Here is a 24673-nt window from a genome sequence, read left to right as displayed (position 1 = left end):
GATAACATGATGGTAATGAGACTTACCCCTATGCTCCAGGAGGCCCCTAATAACACACGTTTCAACTTACAAAAAATAAATACTATTTTATCTCTTTTATTATTAGGAGCTTTATTTGAAAAAACAATTCCAGTGTTAAATTTTTTTTAAGATTTATTTATTTATGCATACAAGATCTGGGGTACAGGCCAGAGGTGTGGGGGTGAGAGGAATCACCAGAGACAAAGTGGGGAACAGAACAGGCAGATTGCCTGAAATACACTGCTGAGGGGAGCAGCAGGCGAGACAGGAGAGGTCAACTGCACCATGTGGGTCACCTCCCTGGCTGGGGATCGAACTTGTCCTGTAGGTTGTGTCTTAACCCCTTGTGCCACCAGGGAGGCCCTTTTTTTTTTTTAAAGATTTTTTTTTTAATGCATACAAGAGCTGGGGTGTAGGTCAGAGGTGCAGAGAGTGAGAGGATTCACTAGAGACAGTGGGGAACAGAACAGGTAGATCTACTGAAATATATTGCTGAGGGGAGCAGCAGGCGAGACAGGAGAGGTCTGCTGCGCCACATGCTTGCTGGCCGGGGACTGAACTGTGCTACAATGGCTGGCGACAGAATCATAGTGTTGAGACTTAACCCCTTGTGCCACTAGGGAGGCCCTAAAAATGTTCTTTAAAACTGGGGTAATGTACTGTCAAAGAGTTCCATTACTAGAGGCAATAGTACTCAGGTTTAACCCCTAGTCCTGTACTTACTGTGTGGAACTCTTGAGACAAGATTCTTAATCTCTTGAAAGTCAACCTTCCGTAGCTATAACAGCAGGATTTATCTTACAGGGATATTTTGAGACTTACATGAACTAAACCAAGTATAGTACTAGGAATAATATTTAGCTATTTAATATCACTGCTCTGCATTCAACTGAAATGACAGCAGCACTGTTAGTGAAAATTTCAGATTTCTAAAATCTTCACTGAGGTTGTTCAGTTAATATTTGTTATCAAACTAAAATTCATTCCAAAAAGAATTTACAGGTACTTAACATATAAGAGTATAATAACATAATACTGAAAAACATGTACCAAAAAAATAAAAACACATATACAAAGGAGGTAAAAGGAAAATCAACTGAAGAAAATTCCCACACAGCAGCTTATAAGATAGGCTGTATTTCCCAACATTCGGCTGTTTCCAAGAAGCCCCGAAAAAAGGAAACACAATCAATTATCAGACTCGCACCAACCTCCCTAATCACCCCCAAGACCAAGGGCCCATTTGGAAACCCAGCTGGGCATTTACTGCGGCGATGGCTGATGCAGTTGTACTGAATAGGAATTAGTGTAATAAACGTGGTAAGTGCTTCTGATAGGGTACATCTGGGGTTAGAAAACCTTCTGTAAAAAAGGTCAGATATTAATTTTTTTAGTTTTTACAGGTTATGGGGTTTCTGTCATAACTACTCAATCTTGCTATTGTGATGGGAAACCAACGACAGACATAAACAATTAAGCTTTGCCATGTTCTAATAAAATTTTAATTGTGGACATTGAAATCTGAATTTTATGTAATTTTCACATACTACAAAACACTATTCTATTGACTTTGTTCAACTATTTAAGAAATATAAAAACTGTTCTTAACTTATGGTGCTGCCAGTAACAGGTTGTAGGCAAGACACGGCCTACAAGGCTGTTGTGCTGATCCCTGGACTATATGATGAAGAAATATCTCATCCTAAATGCCAAGAGCTGAAAATACCTGAGGAACTTCTAAGCATTATCCCTATAGAAGTATGTTGTCAGCTTTTTCTAACTTTTTAAGATGCTAGCTAAATATTTAACAGAAAGATTATGTTCAATAAAAACAATTCTGTGACAAACTAAAAATATACATTCCAAATATAACAGCTTTCTTCTCTTTCAGGCATAAAATACAGAAAACCTTGGTGCATATATATGAACTGAGTGTACACCCAATAAGTTAAACACAAAGTTATCTTTTTAATATTTTATGGTGGAATGCTGAAGACCTCATTTCTTTTAACTGAATTCTTAGACAGGAATTAACAGCAGTGTTTGCAGGGTTTATTTTCTGTCAAGTTTCTAGAGTACATATTCTCCAGGAAGGACTATATGATTCTAGTCAGGCAGGTGATCTTGCTGGCATCTTCTTAAAGTTCTGTAAAGTCTGCACTATTTGATATCTACCCTACTACTGCATAAGGATTAAATCAATGGAGTAACTGCAGACAGAATCATAACTTTTCTTAGAAAATTATCTTGTCTTTAAAGTTGACTCTAAAACAAGGCTAAAAAGGTAAGAGAAGTCCTAAAACTTTTCCTTTTAAAAAATTTATGGAGGTGAAATTTAAAGAGCACACAATTAACAATTTTAAAGTCAATAACTTAGTATATTTGTAAGTATCATCTTTATCTAGTTGTATAACATTTCTATAACTTAAAAACTAAAGCTCTTACCCATTAAGCAGTTTTCCCCCGTTTTCTTCTTCCCTACCTTGCAATCACAAGTCTGTTCTCTCTCCAGATTGATTTATTCTGGATGTTTCATACAAATGGAACTATACAATGTGTGACCTTTTGTCTGGGTTGTTTCACTTAGCATGTTTTGAAGGTTTATCCACACTGTAGCATGTGTCAGTATTTCATTCCCTTTCATGCTTGAGTAGTAATATTACATTTTATGTACACACCACAATTTGTTTATCCATTCATCCATTGATAGACTTGGCTGTTTTGTCCTTTGGCTATTGTGAGCAGAGCTGCCACCAACATTAATGTACATATAGTTATCTGAATACTTGTTTTCAGTTCTTTTGGGTATCTATCTAGGAGTAAAAGCACAGGCTCATGTGGTGATTCTATGTTTACATTTTGAGGAACAGCCAAACTGTTTTCTATAGCACTGAATCAATTTGCATTCCAATAGTAATGTATGAGGGTTCCAGTTTCTCCACATCTTTATCAAAACTTGTGACTTTCCATAGTTTGGATTATAACCATCTTATTTGGTATGAAGTGGTATCTCATTCTGGTATTGATTTGTAATTCCCTAAATGGTTACTGATGCTAAACGTGTAAGCATGTTTTCAGGTGTTTTTGGGTCCTGTGTACGGTATCTTCTTTGGAGAAGCAACTCTTCAAATCTTTTGCCCATTTTTTTTTTAGATTTATTTATTTTTATACAAGAACTGGGGTACAGGTTAGAGGCACAGGAGGGTGAGAGGATTCACCAGAGACAGAGCAGGGAGCAGAACAGGCGGATGGATTGAAAGCACTGCTGAGGGGAGCAGTGGGCAAGACAGGAGAGGTTTGCCGCGCCATGTGGGAATCTCCCTGACTGGTCGGGAATCGAATCTGTGCTGCAGAGGCTGGGGACAGCTTCACAGCGCTGTGCTGAACCCACTGTGCCACAGGGAGGCCGTCCTTTGCCCCCCCTTTTTTTTTTAATGTTTATAGATCTCATTCCTTTTAAGATTTATTTATTTATTTATACAAGCACTGGGTACAGTCAGAAGCGCGGGAGGGTGAGAGAATTCACCAGAGCCAGAACAGGGAACAGAATAGGCAGATGGACCAAAATACACTGCTGAGGGGAGCAGCGGGGCGGCAGGAGAGGTCTGCGCACCACGTGGGACCCTCACCCGGTGGCCAGGGATGGAACCGGGCGCTGCAGAGGCTGCGGGCAGCTTCGCAACCCAGCGCTCAACTGTTGCGCCACCGGGGAGGCCCCCTTTGCCCATTTTTAATAGGACTTTTTGTTGTTGAGTTATAAGGCATATCAATAGATACTGGAGCTTTATGGATATATGGTTGCAAAAATTTTCTCCCATAATCCTAAAATTTTATACTAATTTTCAGTTTTTTAAAAGTATAACTGTTATCAAATATATCTTTATCTTGTATGTATTTTCACACACAGAACCCTAATCCAATATATAAGAGATTTTATTTTATTTTTTTTAATTTAAATTTTATTTTTATATTCCCCATATAATTACAACCCCCTTATTTTGACCCCAATCCCTCCTTTCCCTGTCCCCCACCCCCCATAGAGTGTCTCTGGTTCATAGTTGTTTGTTGATTTTGATATTTTCTTTCTTATAGTTATTCTTTATAAAAGAGATTTTAAACACCGGAGTTGCTCTAGTAAAACTGAAGAAATCTGAAATCCTGATAACCTGGAATCTCCCTGTTGCAAACCCCAAACCAAGTGCACAGATCAAATAAAACAAAATGTTTTCCACAGCACTGAACCACTTCACACAAATTTGGATCTGACCAAAAAATAGTGAAGCACAATCTGAAAGAACCTGTTCTACACCATGAAATCTTAAGTCATTCTGTTAATATATTTGAGACTTATAAGGTACGTGTTGGAAAGACCACTTGCCCGAAATTAATGTCCACTTGCCCGAAATCTATATTAGTCTGGTTAACAATGTAGAATTTGGGTGTACTCACCTCTCTGCCATTTAAAAATAAAATATTGGGCCTCCCTGGTGGTGCAAGGGGTTAAGCAACACACTAGGAAGCAATCCACAGCATCTGCAGCAGGAGTTCAATCCCTGGCCAGTCAGGGAGCAACCCACATGGCGCAGCAGACCTCTCCTGACTCGCCTGCTGCTCCCTTCAGCAGTGTACTTCGGTCAGTCTGCCTGTTCTGTTTCCCAATCTGTCTTTGGTGAATCCTCTCACCCCCTTCTTTTCCCCCGCTGGCATCTCTGTCCTGTACCCCAGCTTTTGTATGCATAAATAAATAAATCTTTAAAAAAATAAATAAATATTAAATGAGAACTTTGAAGTAAACATCAAAATGTCACCAATAGCAATAGATTCATTTATTTAGCGAGCGTCCACTATAACATTACAAGTATCACTTAGAGAAAGAAAAATACAGAATCAAGGGGGTGGGAATTGTATGGGGACTATAACCAAGATAAAAATGCATACATTGTACAAAAATGAAAAATGATATAAAAAGTATATAAAATTAAAAATTCCAAAAAAAAAAAAAAGAAAAATACAGAATCAACAACAATTCTTAAAAGCACATATTTACAGCTGGAGGAAGCATTATTTGTACTGAGTTTTCATCTCTACGCTTGGTTCCAGTACATATCCAAAAGCACTGATTTACCAGGAGATGATGATTAGGATTGGCTGCATATATGGCTATAAAAAAGAAAGGTATCTGGCTTATAAAGTCTTAGTCACAATACAAATATACAAAAACCAACTAAGTAATTGGTCTACATATGAAGGAAAAATAATCTCTCCAATAATAGGTGAGAACTTAAAACAAAAAGTCAGAATTTAAATTTCCAAAACTTCAAGTGTATACTATTAGCAATGATGTGACACCCATAAAATGCAAAGAACTTTCAAAGTACACTTGGTGACAGAACTGTTTTGCTCATCCACTTCTCACATTGTAACCTAATTTCTATTTCTAAATATATTTCAAACTGTTAGTTAAAACAGGATTTCCTTCAAACTTTGTAAAAATGTTTTTACCTCTTCCTCCTCAATTTCAGAGGTGTTAAGTTCATGTTTTTGACAGTAAGGACCCTCTTTCCAAGCTTCAGTATCACCACAGTCACAGAAACCTCCACCTCCTGATGTTGTCATCTTGAAAAAAAAAAAAAAAAAATGCAGAGTATCTTGTCAATAAGTATTTACTGAGGGCTATCGGATTATAAGTAATATCAAGTGCTAACGAAGTAACATTGCTCAAGTGTTTAACTGCTTTGAAGGGATGAAATTAAATATGAAACCTCTCACTATTTTAAGGCTTACTTTAAATATGCCCAGATGCTAATTTAAGTGATTTCAAAATAAAACAAGCTACTTTATGGTGTCTGGTCAACTATAAACATTTTAAAGAGGCAAAACAGTCCACCTACATGACTTCGTCAGGTTTCCTGGGGGTTTTGACTGACTTGGTATAATGCCAGTATCTATGCTAACAAGGTTATAAAGATTCCTGTAGCTGCTGTCTCCTAGAAGAATTTAGTAAGAGTGTTGCATCTGCATTAGAGAAAGTGACCAATAAAAACTACAGAAATTGTTTATTTTTCTTTTCTAACATCCTCTGAAGAGCCATTCTTTGAGAAAGAAGAAAGCTCAGGAAATAGGAAAGTGGGTTGCCTGGTCATAAAAACTTTCACCATCTGTGGGGTATTCATACTTCCCTAAGATCTGACAATGATTCAAGGAATCTGGCAAGACAGAACATATTAGTTAATAATTGGTAGACTGAAATTCTGCTTTTCCTACAATACAGTAAGGAAGAGTTTAGAATCAGTATTAGATGCAGCAAATTTTAGAATGCGCTCTATGATAGTCTGCCCAACTAAAGTATGTCATATATCTCACATGTCATTAATGCTACCCCACAAGTGACAATTATTTCCAGGGGCTATAAAGACATATTCCAAAAAACATGAGAAGCAGCCATTTAGAAAATGACAATCTGGCCCTATAGTTACATATTTATTTTGGTCACTAAAGACATAAAATAGCTACTTAGAAATTGGGATTCTCTTACTGACTTATGAAAATAAAGAAAACATCCAAAAATATAAGGAGTCCAATTTTGTAACTGTTTTAGTTCATTACTAGCAACACTCACGTAGAGTGAATACAAACAGGAGGATAACTCCTGAGCTAGAAGATCCTAAATTAACCAATAAGATTGTAATATTCTATTTCTACCATTTTATTTGAGGTTAGGGTGAAAAGTTCCAGCTAATAATAATTTCTTAATTTTTGAATTTCATGGCTGTTTTCAATTTCCAAAAGAGGAACCAGGGCAGACTGTAACCCTAATTTGAAAGCAAAAACACTAGATTTTCGGAAAAGTAGTGACTGTATTACAGCACTGGGAAAAACAGGGAGATTGGCTGGTCTTATGCTGTAGAAGATGCCTCTTTAATTAAGAAATGACATCTGTAGAACATGACCAATAAACAAAATTTAAATAATATGTCACTTTTACTTACTCTTTTTCTCACACATTCTCCCTTGCTCAAACCTCACACTTTTATCATAATTTTTGATAATCTTTATAAACCCGGTATTATGAAGATAATAAACACCAAAAAAAAAAAAATTAGCAGAACAGAAACAATCCAGTTGAAAATCAAAATGGAGGAGGATCTGATATCTATGTTGTCCTTAAGCTAGGTGTTCCAGAAATCTGGATTCATAATTCATTTCTATATACTGCCATTACATGATTAATGTTGTTTAGATGCCACATTGCTTAAATCACTCTCCCTCCATCGTAACGTTAAATCTTGGAATTTTAGAAAAGGCAGAAAAAGTACCTAGTATAAAATTCAATACTGGATGTGGTTATTATCTGGATATTACTAACCCTATATCGATGGTCTCTGTGAATACTTCCCAAAAAGCACTCCATGCATAAAACACAAGTTGGATCAACTGCACAGTCTCTGTAAAGTTAAAGAAAAAAAAAAAATCAGAGCATCATAAAATAACTGTATATTTCACAACATAGTATTTCAAATTGGAATCCGTCCTAGAAGATCTAGAATTGTGAAGTGTCTTGGTGTTAGAGGAAAAAAGAAGTATCATTTCCAAAGATCTGTCAGATCTTTGATTAATGAAATTCATTTTAAGAACCTGTTTCTCATACTAGATGCAGATCAGGTAGTCTTTAAAGCTGAATATCACTAAAATAGTAAATTTCCAAGATTTTGGGAAATCATATTTTATATTAAAACACTCAGATGTATGTGGAATAGATTTAAAATTTGTATTCTTTTTTTTTTTTAAAGATTTATTTATTTATTTATGTATTAATATAAGCACTGGGTACAGTCAGAAGCGTGGGAGGGTGAGAGAATTCACCAGAGCCAGAGCGGGGAGCAGAACAGGCAGACTGATGAAGTACACTGCTGAGGGGAGCAGTGGGCGGCAGAGGTCTGCGAGCCATGTGGGACCCTCACCCAGTGGCCGGGGATTGAACCGGCGCTGCAGAGGCTTCGAGCAGCTTCGCAGCCCAGCGCTCAACCACTGCGCCACTGGGGAGGCCCAAAATTTGTATTAATTCTTAAGATATATCTTGAGACTTCAAATAACTTCCTCCAAACGGATGTTTAGATGAGGGCCTTTAAAAGTGGTATGAATGCACCCCAGGCAAGGCAAGATGTCAACTAGGATGCAATAAAAAATATTAGAACCTGTATTTTTATTTATTTATTTTTTTTTTTAATTTCTTTATTTATTTTATACAAGCACTGGGTACAGTCAGAAGCATGGGAGGGTGAGAGAATTCACCAGAGCCAGAGCAGGGAGCAGAACAGGCAGAAGGACTGAAGTACACTGCTGAGGGGAGCAGCGGGCGGCAGGAGAGGTCTGCGCACCATGTGGGACCCTCCTCCGGTGGTGGCCGGGGAGCAGCCGGGGATCGAACCAGCGCTGCAGAGGCTGCAGGCAGCTTCGCAACCCAGCGCTCAACCGCTGCGCCACCGGGGAGGCCTGTATTTTTATTTAAATGTCACACAAAAGAAGGAGAATTAAACATTCTAAGTGCCCTAAAATGTAGACTGACATATGTCTCCTTGCTTGGTCTGCACGTCTGATGGTGACACCACACACATGGTTCATGAGACATCCTAATTGACGCACAAAGAGGGTATATGTTCTTGCACGATGTTTTTGAATACATGTATTTTTAATGTATGCAAATCCTATACTGTATGCAAATATTACTGTTTTACATCTCATTCTGTTCTTGACCCTTTAATTCAGTAGTATAATCTACTCATTTTGTTTGTTTACATCTGACTGCTACTTCTAATTGCTCTATAATATACCATGACATGTATCCAAAACATTTTATCTCTATTATCTCTGCCCAGGAAGGCTTTCTAGCATAAATAATGGTACAATGAGCATGCCTGTAGGTATTCTCTTATGGATCTGTTTGAAAATTTCTTTGACATATAAACTCAAGAAGGCAGCTATTGGGGTCATATACGTGTAAGTTCTTACTCTTACATGAATGCCATGCTACCATCCACAGTGGCTACACATGCCACACTAGTGTGTGAGGTTTTTAACAGGCCCGCATCTTCATCAGCACTTGGTTTTATCTAGTTTTCTAATATGGACCAGCCTAACATACATGACATATCTTATTGTTTTAATTGCACTTCTCTGACTGCTAACATATTTACATAACTCCCCTTGGGGTTGCCTTTTCTATTACTGACTGTCAACATCCTTCATCCATTTTTATTCTGTTGGGATTGCTTTCTTTACCTTGTTTATTTGCAGGAAGTTCCCTATACAATCTAGAGTAATCATTTGGCTATATTAAACATTGTAAATATTGTCTCTCATTTGTAATTTGTGTATTAATTTTGCCCATGGGGTCCTTTGTTAAACAGAACTCCCTATTTTGATGCAATGAAATTTTCTCTCTCGCTCTCTTCCCAAATACAGTTAAGTATTTTCCCCAATGCTATCTATCAAACAATCTAACCTTAAATCTATTGACTGTGGTCTCACTTTTATGTTCAATGCCTACATATTCTTGGCCTATGTCTAAGGTCTCCAATATGCTTGAGTGATCTATTTGTTTATTCTTACGCCATGCCACACTGTATTACTATACCTTTGCAGGATGTATTAGTATCTGGTAGGCTAAGCTATTCATAAACTCTTCTTTATTCTTCCATACATCATTTAGGATAAGTTTATAGAATTTCTAAAATTTTGACAGAGCTTACTTAGAATTTATTGATAAACTTCAGAAGTAATAAAATTCTTATCAGAGTAAATGATCACATTCCACAATTATTTTCTATATTTTTTACTAAGGTTTTAAAGTTTTTTGGGGGATGTCCTCTGTACGCTTGATTACATTAATATCTAAGTACTTTCTAGGTGTGCTGTTCTAATGATACATATATTTTTAAAATTTCATTTTCTAGTTATTTAAGGATGATGAAAAGAGTTATTGAGTTATGAGCCTTGATAAACTGAAGGCAGTTTATTGATTCTGTTGTGCTTTCCCCCCCGGATAAATAAGTATATAATATTATCGCTCTCCTAATAGTTAACCTTTTCTTTTTCTTGCCTTATAGTCTTGACAAAGTTTGTATTAAACAGTGGCAATAATAGGATGCATCCTTGTCTTGCTCTAGAGATTACAGTAGCAATATCTAAAGGCTCTCCATTTAGTTTTACATCCATTATAGATTTACTTTTAAATTCATTGTAGGTTTACTAAGAAAGTGCCCTTCTAGAAAGAATCAAGTATTTATCTTGCCTTTCCTACATAAACCATACCTCAGAGTAATCAAAGAACTGATGAAGGACTGTTGCTTTTATGAAAGTCTAGCTAATAAAGAAGATTGGCTGCCTCTAGTGAGATACTGATCTAGATCAAAAGCAACAATGAATGATAAAATAATAGGTAAAAGGGCTACTGGACACCTTTCTAATGGCTGCATTTACCAGGTACCTGAATCCACTGATCAATCTTAATTAAACAAAAGTGGCCAAGTTTTATGTGCCCCTAATAAGAAGAATTAAGTCACAATTATGATATTTTGATATCAATTATGATATTATGATATTACTATTATATTACAATTATGATATTATGATATTACTATTATGATATTACCATTCCCTCACCCCATAGTCCCCACTCCTGATGTAATAATTTAATGAAGTTTAATTACCTGTTTAGAATAAATACAGGGAATAAAGAGACATGTGAAGCAACACCATTGGAATACAATTAGTCCAATGTGGAATATGGAAAATTCTATAGGGTGAATTACCTGTGAATTACATCTTCAAAGTAAGGAGTTGTGATAGGAATAACAGCCAAATGCAATATGGGAACTCTGAATTTACATTTATGAATCAATCAGGACCATTTCAATTCTGGCTAGATATAGTTAATAGTAAGGAATTACAGTGTTAATTTTTTTTTTTTTAAGAATGCAAATGATTTCAGAGAAAAACCTAAATAACTGAGTACTGATAAAAAGGCATGCTGTTTAGAATTTGATTCAAAATAATTTGCAGGGCAGGAAAAAAGTATGTGTCTGTAGGTAGGAAACAGGGGAGCATAGATTAAAAAGGTGCCATGCGCCAGTTACTGCTGGAGGCTGAGCAAAGAGTGCATGTCAGTTCTAATATACCATTCACCTTATTTTTATTATGTTTGAAAAAGTTCATAATAAAACATTTCTAGGATTTCAATGCACAAATATAAAGTTCCCTAAAATATCTATAACTTTGTCTGCTAAGAGTTTATATGATGAATACTGGATTTATAAAGTGCTTTTCTGAATCAAATCAGAAAAACTTTTCTCCTCTCAAATATTAGATGATGAATTACATTAATATTTGTTTTACAGATGGATTTCTTTGGATTTCTGAACTCCCTTTGATCGAGATGCATCACTCCTCTAGTATATTCTTGGATTCAGACAGTTAATATGTTTAGATCTGTTCATCTATATTAACAAAGGAAATGGTTGTCTGAAGTCTCCTTTTGAATCTAACAGGGTTTGAAATTAAGAGTGGACTAGCCCCATGAAGATTTTTCACTCTTTTTCCATTTTCTCTGGTAACTCAAAGGAATTAACTGTTCCCTCAAAATTTGGTAGAATTCACCTGCATAGTAATTCAGGTATGGGATTTGGGGGAAGGAAGATCTTTGATTACCATCACAATATTTTTCAGACTATATGCAAGCTGCCTATTATTTTTCAAAGAATTTATTCATTTCAGCTAAGCTTTCAAGTTTTTTTTTAGCTTTTAGTTATTCATAATTCTTATATTTCAGAGGTTGTCAAACATTTTTAGCTCATGGCCATCCTTAGGGTCTCAACAGATTTTTTAGGGCACCCCTAGTTTGAAAGAAAAACTACTCTGTTTATCAAATAGGCTCAAACAACTTAGTACCTGTTGGGCACTGCACAATTTCTCACATTTCAGAATCAAATTGAACACTGACATCCTCATTTCCTATTCTACAAAGTACTTACTTTTTAATCACAGCATTGCAGAGGACCCAGCCTTGCAAGATATGCCATCGAAATAGGCATGCAGTGAGTATATTTCTCAATTTTCATTTTAAATTTTGCATATATGCAACTTTTTTCCTTATTCTGTATTTACCAGAAAATTGGCTTATCAATAACTCCAAAGAGTCAGTATCTCAACTTTTACTTGTGTTTCATCCTAACCTTTTTATTTCCTTCTTTTTTTCTTTCAGTGAGCACTACTGGTTTTTAAGTTTCTTGAACTGAAGGTTTGCCTTGTATATTTTTTATCTTTAAGATAATTTTAGACTTTTGCCCATTAGTTTAGCATTTACCAATGGCTCTTGCATACAATTATTACTGTGCTAACGGATAATAACGAAACCTTGGATGGTGGTGTGTGGGTCTATTGTATGCCTAGGAGAGATATTGCTGGGTCAAGTGGTAATTCTATGGTTAACAGTTGAAAGGAATGGCTAAAATGTTTTCCAAAGCAGCTGCATGATTTTCCATCCCCATCAGCAGCATATGAAGAGTTCCAATTTCTTGACATCCTCCCCAACACTTGCTATTGATTGCCTTGTGGATAACAGCCATCCTAGTGATGTGAAGTGGCAAGTCACTGTGGATTTATCTTGTATTTTCCTAATGATTAACGATGTAGGGCATCTTTACATGCACTTATTAGTCATGTATATATTCTCTTTGTAGAAATATCTTAAAAAATCCTTTGCCCATTTTTTAATTGCATTGTCTTTCTATGTCCCTTGTATTTCTATCATTAATTCTATTTGACATATATGAAAATTGCTAAACTACTTTTTTGGATGCACCATACTTTCTACCTGATATATTTTTCTCCACCATTTATATTCCTATTTTTTTTAAAAGATTTTTTTATTTATACAAGCACTGGGGTACAGGCCAGAGGCGTGGGAGGGTGAGAGAATCCACCAGAGACAGAGCGGGGAGCAGAACAGGCAGAAGGACCGAAATACACTGCTGAGGGGAGCAGCGGGCGAGACAGGAAAGGTCTGCCGTGCCATGTGGGATCTCCCTGGCTGACTGGGAATCGAACCAGCGCAGTGGTGGAGGCTGCGGACAGCTTCACAGTGCTACGCTTTACCGGCTATGCCACCGGGGAGGCCCTATATTCCTATTTTGAATGACTTTCTGTTTTACTTTGCCCATCATAAACAACATTTTTGGATCTTTAAAAATCAACCTGAGTGCTTCTGTCTTCATATTTTTGTGTAACGGATTATGTTATCTTTATTATGTAATATACAGTGTACATTAGACCATATGTAATATAAAACATAAGATAATTTACAGAACTGTAAAGCCTGTGTCCCAGCAGCCCAATAGGTAACAGAAAACACAACTGTATACAGGTATAGTACTAGTTGCTAATTGCTATATTAAAGGTATGTTATTTTGGTTAAAACATCCAAGGGTCCCTGAGATCTTAGGGCTTTGTTAAAAGCAGTCATCTCCAAACTCTCTTGGATCACGGATCCCTCATTAAACTGTTCCGCATATGCACTATCTGTAAATATATTCATATTATACTTATGCATTAATTTTACATATATTTATAAAATAAATATGTACACACATTATTGTACTAATTAGAGTTTCTCTATTATACTACTGTGCTGCTGGAATGAAAAAAAAATGAGGCAGAAATATATTTTAAGAATAAACTAAGCTTCCTAAATTTGGCTAAAGACAACTTACAGATCCAAAAAACTCAAGGAATCCCAAGAGGATAAATACAAAGAATAAAAGGCATATCATAGTCAAACTGCTAAAATCCAAGGATAAAAGAGAAAATCTTGACAACTAGAGAAAACCAACACATTTCATGTACGGGCACATAAATATGTTAATTAAAGTTATCATCAGATATTACAAGACAATGAAACAAGATACTTGAAATATTCGAAAGGAAATAAAGTGTCAACCCAGAATTTTGTATTCAAAAAAGTGCAGACTCCCACTTCCCAATGTTATATAAGAAGCATAGAGTAGGGGGATCCAGCCACAGCCCGGTGCAGACCCAGGGTGCAGGGAGGCGCCTGGAAGATGCTCCATATTTAGTCAGGGAATTCTACGTGAGTCTGGACCTCACCAAAGCTGTGGTGTGGAACTGAGAAAGGGCTGTCCCCACAGTCAGAGGTGAGCTGAAGGTCCCCACAAGCCAGGCCCTGCCTGGCAATGAGTTGGAGCCAAAAGGGGGATCCAGCGATTTGGAGCCCAGCGGGTGATCCAGCCACTGCCAGGGCAGTCTGTGGGACCTTGAGACCCACCTCTGGAATTAAACAAATATGGAAAGAGGAGATTTTCAGGGACAGCAACCATTAACATACCCATAATACCACTGACCTATGGGACTCTGGCATAACAGTATTGGACTAGATTGGACCACCAGTTCCTGATATCCCAGAAAGAGCACACCAAAGAGATGCCAGCCAGTACCAGCAACACAGTGTCCCTATGCATAGGACAAATCAGAAAACAAGCAGCAGGGAGAAGAAAAATTACCAGCAATCAAGCATGTTTCCAGAGAAAAGACACACCACAAAAAGACAACCAAACACCAGACTGCAACAACAGTGACTTAGAGAAACTTCTGAGTCTTCCCGATAGAGAATTTAAAATCGCCATGATTAAAAAACTGAAAGAAGGGCCTCCCCAGTGGCACAGTGGTTGAGCGCTGGGTTGTGAGGCTGCCCGCAGCCTCGGCAGCACTGGTTTGATCCCCGGCTGCTCCTGGCCAAGGGAGGAGGGTCCCGCCTGGCGCGCAGACCTCTCCTGCCGCCCGCTGCTCCCCTCAACAGTGTACTTCGGTCCTTCTGCCTGCTCTGCTCCCCGCTCTGGCTCTGGTGAATTCTCTTACCCTCCCACGCTTCTGATTGTACCCAGTGCTGGTATAAATAAATAAATAAATCTTAAAAAAAAAAAAAAAAAAAAAAAGACTAACAACCATGGCATTTGAAAAAAAAAAACAAAACTGAAAGAAATCAAAAAAGATATGGGGAAAATAATCAACAATCAGAAAAATGAAATTGAGTCCCTAAAGAAGGAAGAGAAAGAAATGCAGGAGAGCAAAGGATTAATGGAAGAGCTAAAGAACTCTGGGAAAAGCAATGAAGGCAGAATAGATGAAATGGAAGAACGAATAAATACTCTCAAAGACACAGAAATACAAAGAACCAAAAAAGAAAAGGAAAGAGAAGTACGAAGGAAAAAGAATGAAGAAAGACTTCATGAACTATCTGACTCCATGAGGAAAAGAAATATAACAGTTACAGGAATCCCAGAAGGAGAGAGACCTAGGAACAGAGAAAATATTCAAGGAAATAATGGAAGAGAACTTCCCAAATATGAAGAAGGAGCTGAAAATAGACATACAAGAAGCAAAAAAAAACAAAAAACAAAAAAAACTGGGCCTCCCAAGTGGCGCAGCGGTTGAGCGCTGGGTTGCGAAGCTGCCCGCAGCCTCTGCAGCGCCGGTTCGATCCCCGGCTGCTCCCCGGCCACCAGAGGAGGGTCCCACATGGCGCGCAGACCTCTCCTGCCGCCTCTCCTGCCGCCTGCTGCTCCCCTCAGCAGTGTACTTCGGTCCTTCTGCCTGCTCTGCTCCCCGCTCTGGCTCTGGTGAATTCTCTCACCCTCCCGCGCTTCTGACTGTACCCAGTGCATGTATAAACAAAACAAACAAACAAACAAACAAATAAATAAAAAACATGCCTCTATAAAAAAAAAATTAAAAATTAAAAAAAAATTAAAAAATTAAAAAACAAAAAGACCCCACCAAACTTCTATGATGAAAGGAAAAATACAGCAAGACACATAATAGTAAAGCTCCCAAGAATCTAAGACAAGGAAAAAATAATGAAGCTGACAAGAGGGAAGAAAGAGATAACATACAAAGGAAAACGAATCAGGCTGACATCAAACTTCTCCAAAGAAATACTACGGGCAAGGAGAGAGCGGAGGGACATAGTCAACAAACTCAAGACAACAAATGCCAACCAAGAATACTCTATTCAGCAAAGCTTTCCTTCCTCTATGAAGAAAGAATAAGGACCTTCCCAGACAAACAAACTCCGGAATTTCATTACAACTAAACCTCTACTCCAAAAAATACTACAAGGAATCCTAAAGCCAGAACCAACAGAGGGATGGATAAGAATGAAACAAGACCAAATATATATATATATAAAACCGGAGAAAAGACAAACAAAATAGCAAATACAGACGCTACATCTCAATATTAACTCTAAATGTAAATGGACTAAACTCCTCAATAAAAAGACACAGAGCTGCAGGCTAGATTAAGAAACAAAACCCAACCTTTTGCTGTCTCCAGGAAACACATTTAACTACAAAAGATAAAAAAAGACTGAAAATAAAAGGATGGAAAACAATCCTACAAGCAAATGAACCAAAAAAGACGGCAGGAACAGCTATACTTATATCAGATAAAACAGATTTCAAACTCAAAAAGGTAAAAAGAGACCTAGATGGTCACTATATTATGATCAAGGGGACAACACATCAAGAAGATAAAACACTCATTAACATATACTCACCAAATGAAGGAGCACCAAAATATATCAGACAACTATTATCATCTCTGAAAACAGACATCAGAGAAGATACATATGTAGTAGGAGACTTCAACACACCACTATCAACAATGGATAGAGCAACAAGACAAAAAATTAGTAAGGACACTAAAGCTCTAAATAAGGATCTAGAGCTCATGGGCTTAATAGACATCTATAGAACACTAAACCCAAAAAAATTTGAGTAGACACTTTTCTCAAGCACACATAGATCATTGTCCAGGATCAATCACATACTGGGACAAAAGACAAACATCAACAAATACACCAAGATTGAAATCATACCAACCATCTTCTCTGACCATAAGGCATCAAACCAGAAATAAACCATAAAAAGAAGGCAAGAAACCCTCCTACCTCATGGAGATTGAAATCCACACTATTGGAAGACCACTGGACTAACGAGGAGATCAAAGAAGAAATTAAAAAATTCTTTGAGTTGAATGACAAGGAGGACACCAATTTCCTAATGTATGGGATGCAGCAAAAGCAGTAATAAGAGGAAAATATACAGCAATACATGCTTACATCAAGAAACAAGAAAAAACTCAAAGAAATAACCTAATGTCACATCTCAAAGAACTAGAAAAAGAACAACAAAAAAACCCTAAAACCAGTAGAAGAAAGGAAATAATAAAAATCAAAGCAGAAATAAATAAAATAGAAACTAAAAAAACAATCCAAAAGATCAATGAAACCAAAAGTTGGTTCTTCGAAAAAATAATAAAATAGACAAATTCCTAGCCGGGCTCACAAAGGAAAAACGGGAGAAAGCACAAATAAACAGGATCACAAATGAAAGAGGAGAAATTAACACAGACACAGCAGAAATCAAAAGAATAATCAGAAACTACTATTAACAGTCCTATGCAAACAAGTTCAACAATCTAGAAGAGATGGACAAATTCCTACAACTTTGCAATCACCCAAAGCTAGATAAAGAAGAAACAGAACACCTACACAGACCAATTACAAGCAGTGAAATTGAAATGATAATCAAAACCCTCCCCAAAAACAAAAGCCCAGGACCAGATGGATTTACAAATGAATTCCACCAAACATTCAGAAAGAACGAGTACCTATCCTTCATAAACTCTTTCAAAAAATTGAGAAGGAAGGGATAATACCAAACACATTCTATGAAGCCAGCATTACACTAATACCAAAACTTAACAAGGACAACACAAAAAAAGAAAACTGCAGGCCAATCTCTCTAATGAGCACTGATACAAAAATCCTCAATAAAATTTTAGCTAACAGAATCCAACAATGTATCCATAAGATAATTCACCACAACCAAGTAGGATTTATTCCAGGGACACACGGGTGGTTCAACATCCAAAAATCAATGTAATCCAACACATCAACAAAAAGAAATATAAAAACCATATGATAATATCAATAGATGCTGAGAAAGCTTTCAACAAAATACAATACCCATTTATGATAAAGGCCCTTGAAATTCTCAGGATACAAGGAACATATTCAACATCATAAAGGCCATATATGACAAGCCCATGGCCAATATCATTCTCAATGGTGAAAAGTTAAAAGCATTTCCATTAAGATCTGGAACAAGACAAGGATGTCCACTCTCACCGCTGCTTTTCAGTATAATATTGGAAGTCCTAGCCAGAGCAATAAAACAAGAGAAAGACATACAAAGGAATCCAAATAGGGAAGGAAGAAGTTAAATTATCACCACAGCAATTACCTGTGTATGTGGCTAATAAAAGAGCTTATAGATACCTAAAATAAAATAAACTGGCAGAACTAAAAGGAACTATAGACGAATCAATTTTGAGATCCTCAATTATATTTAAAGATTTTAATACCCCTTTCTCAATGATTGACAGTAGTCATAAAAGTAAGTGATTATACAGAAGACCTGATTGACATTTACAGACATTATATCCAACAACCTTGTTTACAAAACAAACAAAACAACTTCTGTCAGGTATATACATAATATTCAAGAGGGACTATGTTGCTGAGTCATAAAACAAGTCTTTGACTTGTTGCAAGTGAAACTGTTAGAAATCAGTTACAATGTGATATCCAGAAAAGCACAATATTTGAAAATTAAACAGTACACTTCTAAATAGCCCATAGGTGGGCCCTCCTGGTGGCACAGGGGTTAAAGTCTTAGTGCTACCAAGTTATGGCCAGACACTGGGGCATGAGTTCAATCCTGGGCCAGGAAGCTGACCCCACATGGTGCAGCAGACCTCTCCTATCTCACCTGCTGCTCCCCTCAGCAGTGTATTTCAGTTCTGCTCTCCACTGTCTCTGGTGAATTCTCTCAGCCCCCACACCTCTGACCTACACCCCACTTTCTGTATGCACAATAAATAAAAATAAATCTTTAAAAAATAAATAGCCCACAGGTTAAATAATAAAATATAAGCACATTAAATGTAAAGTAAGTAGAAGAACATTAAGAGTAGAAATCAATAAAACAAAACATAAAGGAAAATTAACAGTCCAATATGGATTCTTTGGAAAGATTAATAAAACATTAAAAACACAAATTATGAATGTCAGTAATAAAAGCAGGCTATTCTTATAGATAGTACAGCTATCACAAGCATAAGAAGATACTATGCACAACTTTCAGTCAATTTGACACAATACAATGAAACACATTTCTTGAAAACTACAATGTACCAAAACTGATGCAAGATGAAATAAAGTTCTAATAACTCCTAAGTACCAAAAAAACTAAATTTGTTTTCAAAAACCTCCTCCAAAGGAAATAACCCGGCCATGAATATTTGTTTTACTAGCAAAGGCTACCAAACACGGAAAAAGTCATACCAATTTTATACAAATTCCTCAAAACATGTGAAAAAGGAGGGGCCTCACTGGTGGCGTAGCAGGCTGAGCGCAGCACTGTGAAGTTGTCTGCACCTCTCCAGCGTAGCGCTGTGAAGCTGTCTGCACCTCTGCAGCACGAGTTCGATTCCCGGCCAGCCAGGGAGATTCCCACATGGCACGGCAGACCTCTCCTGTTAAGCCTGCTGCTCTCCTCAGCAGTGCTTTTGGTCCATCTGCCTGTTCTGCTCTCTGCTCTGATTCTGGTGAATCCTCTTACTCTCCCGCGCTTTTTGCCTGTACCCCAGCTATTGTATAAATAAAAAATAAAATAAATAAAATCTTTAAAAAAAAAAAAAGGATTTGGCTGACCTTTGGCCGGGGTACCTGGGAGCTAACTGTTAAATCCCTGGAATTTCCCATGTGATAGCAGTGTCTGTTATTCATGCTCTCTCTCAACGCTTTATCGTTCATTATTCTAATGCGATGACTCAGAGTGGGACTGGCTCAAAAGACCAACAATGTGATTAGAGGGTGAAACTTTGAGCCATATATTAGCCCCTCTGCTGGGAAGGGGAAGCAAGACTAAATATCAAGCCATTCAGGCAATGATTCAATCCACTGTACTAAGAAAACCCAATAAAAACTCTGGACACCAACCCTTGGGTGAGCTCTCCTGGTTGGCAACACCCTGTGTGTATCATCAGGCATTCATGTGCCACAAGGGTAATGTGTCCCTGAGGACAACAGAAGCTTTTAACTTGTAAACCTTGCCTTATATCTCTCCCCTGGGCTGGTTCTGATTGGTATCCTTTTGCTACTAAAACTTTGATAACAAGTATAGCATTTTTTGAGTTCTGTGAGTTGTTCTACTGAATTATCCAAACTATGGTAGTGTGTGGAGATGCCTGGAATTTGTTACTAGCTCATTAGAATTGAGGCTGGCTTTGGGGATTTGCAACTGTATTTGTTGTGAGAACAGTCTGTGGAAAACGCTGGTCTTAACCTGGAGTTGGGCCAACTTTGGGTAACGATGAAGTTTAGAAATATCCTAATGGGCCCCAAGCTACTTATCTGTCCAAGTCCAGGTTATCAGATACTGCTTTCTTTCTTCCACACTTCAGGCAATGAGCCAGTCTGCCTCTTCTTTCTGGCAGCTACATCTGCCCTCTTCTTCTTGGTTTCTCCTCCCCATAAGGCTGGCTAAATGACCAACTTTCCAGTCTTTTTCCCGTATCGTAGCAGTTTCTGTTAATCCCCCATCCTGCTTCTCCTCCAACTAACATTTATCTCCTTTCCATTTGGTGTTTTACTACTGGTAAAATAAATGCACACATCTTTGACAAGACTCAGAATGTGGGCCTCCCCGGTGGCGCAGCGGTTGAGCGCTGGGTTGTGAAGCTGCCTGCAGCCTCTGCTGCGCTGGTTCAATCCCCCCTGCTCCCCAGCCACCGGAGGAGGGTCCCACATGGCGCGCAGACCTCTCCTGCCGCCCGCTGCTCCCCTCAGCAGTGTACTTTGGTCCTTCTGCCTGCTCTGCTCCCCGCTCTGGCTCTGGTAAATTCTCTCACCCTCCCGCGCATCTGACTGTACCCAGTGATTATATAAATAAATAAATAAATCTTTAAAAAAAAAAAAAAAAGGACTCAGAATGTACCCTGTGGATATATTTCAATATGTGCCAAAGACATATATATAAAGATGTTCAACACAACACAGTATTATCTGTAATACCAGAAACAACCTAAATGTCTAATAGAGGCTTAGTAATAAAGGACAGAACATCCAATCAACAGAATAGCACAAAGTTATTAAAATACAAACTGTTTTAAAAATACAAAGTGAGTTCCATCTATATATAATATTATATAACAATCTTAAGGACAAATTTTAAATGAAATAAGTTGAAAACAATTTATGTACTATGTTAGCATTTATTGAAAAGAAGTATAAATGCTTGCATACACACAGAATATGTAGAATACATACAATTAGTAACAGTGGTCACTTCTGGATAAAGGAACTGGGAATTGAAAGGGGGAGGGTACTTTTCATGGCACACACTTTTGTACTTTTAATATAATAATCTATTGAAATAACTTTCTAGGCCCAAGGTAGAATCACTCCTACCTGGGGGTGCCACATCAGAAAACAAAACTTAAATAACTTGAAAAATTCAAATAACTTTCCTGTCCCTATAGATGCTCTACTTGACCAGAAACAAAGAATATCCATTCATTCAACTCCCAATGCCAAGCCAAATTTGGGCCTTTTCTCCCAAAACAAAGTTGCCTATGTGAACCAGTGAATCAGATACTTTCCATTTTTCTCCTCTTAGTTCTTTACACTTTATCCAGTAAAAGCTTCCTGCTTTCCACCCCATTTTGTAGCTCTCCAAATAATGACTCTTCACTTTACAAAGTGCTAAAATTTGAATCACCTAAATTGTCTTCTTTAATCATTTTTTAACCAATATATGTTTTCCCAAGTAAATTAATCTTCCAAGGCAATTTTTAGAAAGCACTGGGTAAAGCCATTCTTTGCGTTCTCAATCCTTAATAAATGTTCCCTTGTGACTCTTCAGAAATTCTCTCTTCATTCCATAGGATAGCCCCCTACCCTTTGTGCATTCCTTTTCACTGATTATAAACCTCTTCTAATTATAGTTAGACTATCCAGATAGACTGGATTAATCTACATCCTTAGACTCTAATGAAATGAATTTGTATCTCAGAAACTCCAGACTGACATATCCTAGTTGAAACTCCACAATATGCCATAATCTACTGAGATTATCTCTGATTTACACGAATTCTTTATACATACTTTATCTTCAAATACTGGCAAACAGCTGAACAAAGTACACTAATTCACTGAGGGAATAAATATCCTACTCACATCTCCAAACTCCCATGATCACTGATGAAAACAAGGTTCTTTTAACTACCTCTTCTTCTAAGAAAGAGATCAAGGACTTTGCCAATTTAATCAAGGCCTTCTTGAAAGCATTCAAACCTGTACCCAACCTCTTTTATAGCATAGTCTCCCTGACAGGCACACATGGGGTTTCTGGGACAACAGAACTCCTGACCACTGTACCTAAGGTTAAAAGATAAAATGAGACAGCAGTAAGTTCATAGGACAGATTAATGTCCTCTGTACCCATAGCATCAGCTGCCCTATATTAACTGGCTGGGTATAAAAGCAAATATTTGAAGTTGTAAAATCCAGAATGGGAAGGATTCCCTGCACATAATCATGAATAACATCTTATAAAGCATCTGGTTTACAAGTAAATATTATACAATATTGCCACCAGACAAGTAGGTGAATGTACACCAAATGGAATGCTCAAGCAATTCAATTAAAGTAGGGAACAGCAAAATAATATCTTTAAAATCATCCTCTGTACTTCAGACAATGTAACAGACATATGCTCAACAAATATTTGCTGAGCATCATATATGAGGCCCTACTAGATGTGCAAAACACCTACAATTGTAAAGGAATAACTTGTAGGTGAGCATAACTGGAGATTAATGAAGGAGAAAAGATTCAGGCCAAGTCCACAATTCTAAGTGACCAACAGTTCTTTGTCCAGCGAAATATACTTTTTTTTTTTTTTTAAATATTCTCTGCCTCTATTTTGTGGTACAGAACAGATTACTGCAATGCAACTTGATTTTCTGATTAGGGTTCAGAGTGGTACCATGTAGTAGCTCCTAGATTTCCAAGTTTCAGGGACCAATAGAATGACCAAAAATAGAGCTATTATTTTTTTTCTAAGAACATTAAAAACAAATTCACTGCCTTCATGTCATGTATTATTATTTTTTTTTTAAATACTATGTCTTCTTTTTTTTTTTTATTTATTTTTATTTTATTTATTTATTAATTTATACAAGCACTGGGTACAATCAGAAGTGCGGGAGGGTGAGAGGATTCACCAGAGTCAGAGCGGGGAGCAGAGCAGGCAGAAGGACCGAAGTACACTGCTGAGGGGAGCAGCGGGCGGCAGGAGAGGTCTGCGCGCCATGTGGGACCCTCCTCCAGTGGCCGGGGAGCAGCCGGGGATCGAACCGGCGCCGCAGAGGCTGGGGGTAGCTTCGCAACCCAGCGCTCAACCTCTGCGCCACCAGGGGAGGCCCTCATGTATTATTATTTTTAACAATAAAGAATGTCACTAAGTATTTAAGAACTGAATAGATTTAACTGCAAGAAGAATTTGGTATGTTTTCCCTAATGTTTTGATCACCAGTGAAAAATTCATGAGACCAATATCTGAACAAAGGCATAATGAAAAGAACATAGATTTTAGAGTCAGAGAGCCCTGATTTCAATTTTTATGACTGAAGGTAAATCACTGAGCCATTTAGTTTCCTCAAGGATATTATCTCAGATTTATAGAAGCATGATTAAGCCTGATTCTATACATGCATGTGTGTATGTATATATGCATACACAGATATATGCACACACATACATATATGTAAAACATATTGCATATTAATATTAATTATGGACCCTAGAAAGTACTCAACAAATACATGCCACTTTCATTGGTTAAAATAAATTTTCCAACTTTTAATTATATAACAGAATAACTGGTACTAAACTGGCTGTACACTAGATGAATACATGAGGCAGCTACCTCCAGCACTGAACAATAGGGAGCTCAAGATTGCAACAACTAAGACAAAGAAAATTTGTAAGGCGAGCCCCACAATGACCCTGTATTTCAGCAAGGTAGTGTCTAAACAAAGCAAGGCAGGTCTCACTGAACTAACTTGAAAGGAGATGAGATGAGTGTTTGGGAGAGGTAAGACAGCTAGAAGGCACAAATCAAGGCACTGAAGAGGTGGAATGTGTGCAAGATGGCAAGGGATTGAGAAGGGCAGAAGTATATGTATATGGAGGGTGCCAATGAGTGAGCGTCTGACTGAGTGTTGGGCTGCATATCCACAGGGGCACAAGTTTCCTGGAGGGTGGCTGCCTTGGAACTGAGAATGCCACAGAGATACCTGAAGCACAGAAGCAATAGGAAAGGACTCAGAAATTCTAGTCAGGTCAGACATCAGCTGAGATATCAGAATGGCCAGGGCCTGGATTAAGGACTCTGCATCTTAAAGTAAGACTTTAGATCTGCCCTAACAAGAGGTGGGAGGAAAGCCATCA

General features: G+C 37.6%; 1 protein-coding gene across 6 annotated transcripts in view; it reads right to left on the bottom strand.

Annotated features, from left to right (window-relative positions):
• The window catches only part of UBR2 (ubiquitin protein ligase E3 component n-recognin 2), a 123702-nt gene that overhangs the window by 88488 nt on the left and 10541 nt on the right, over window positions 1-24673 (bottom strand). For 5 of the 6 annotated variants that reach the window (XR_005126825.1, XM_037519719.2, XM_037519720.2 and 2 more), the window contains 2 exons: window positions 7388-7466; window positions 5524-5637 (listed from right to left, as the gene is read on the bottom strand). The exons of the other annotated variant lie outside the window; for it this stretch is intronic. Coding sequence is in view for 4 of the 5 variants with exons in the window: in XM_037519719.2 (XP_037375616.1) it covers window positions 5524-5637; window positions 7388-7466 (193 nt within the window). In the remaining variant the exon portion in view is untranslated. The remainder of the gene's footprint in view (window positions 1-5523; window positions 5638-7387; window positions 7467-24673) is intronic. 6 annotated transcript variants of the gene reach the window in all.

Source organism: Talpa occidentalis, unplaced genomic scaffold (genome assembly GCF_014898055.3).
Source record: "Talpa occidentalis isolate TD23 unplaced genomic scaffold, MPIMG_talOcc4v2.1 talOcc4.2, whole genome shotgun sequence".
In the NCBI taxonomy this organism is placed as follows: Eukaryota; Metazoa; Chordata; class Mammalia; order Eulipotyphla; family Talpidae; genus Talpa; species Talpa occidentalis.
The sequence above is the reverse complement of the archived record's forward strand: the minus strand, read 5'-3'. Positions and strand labels throughout refer to the sequence as shown.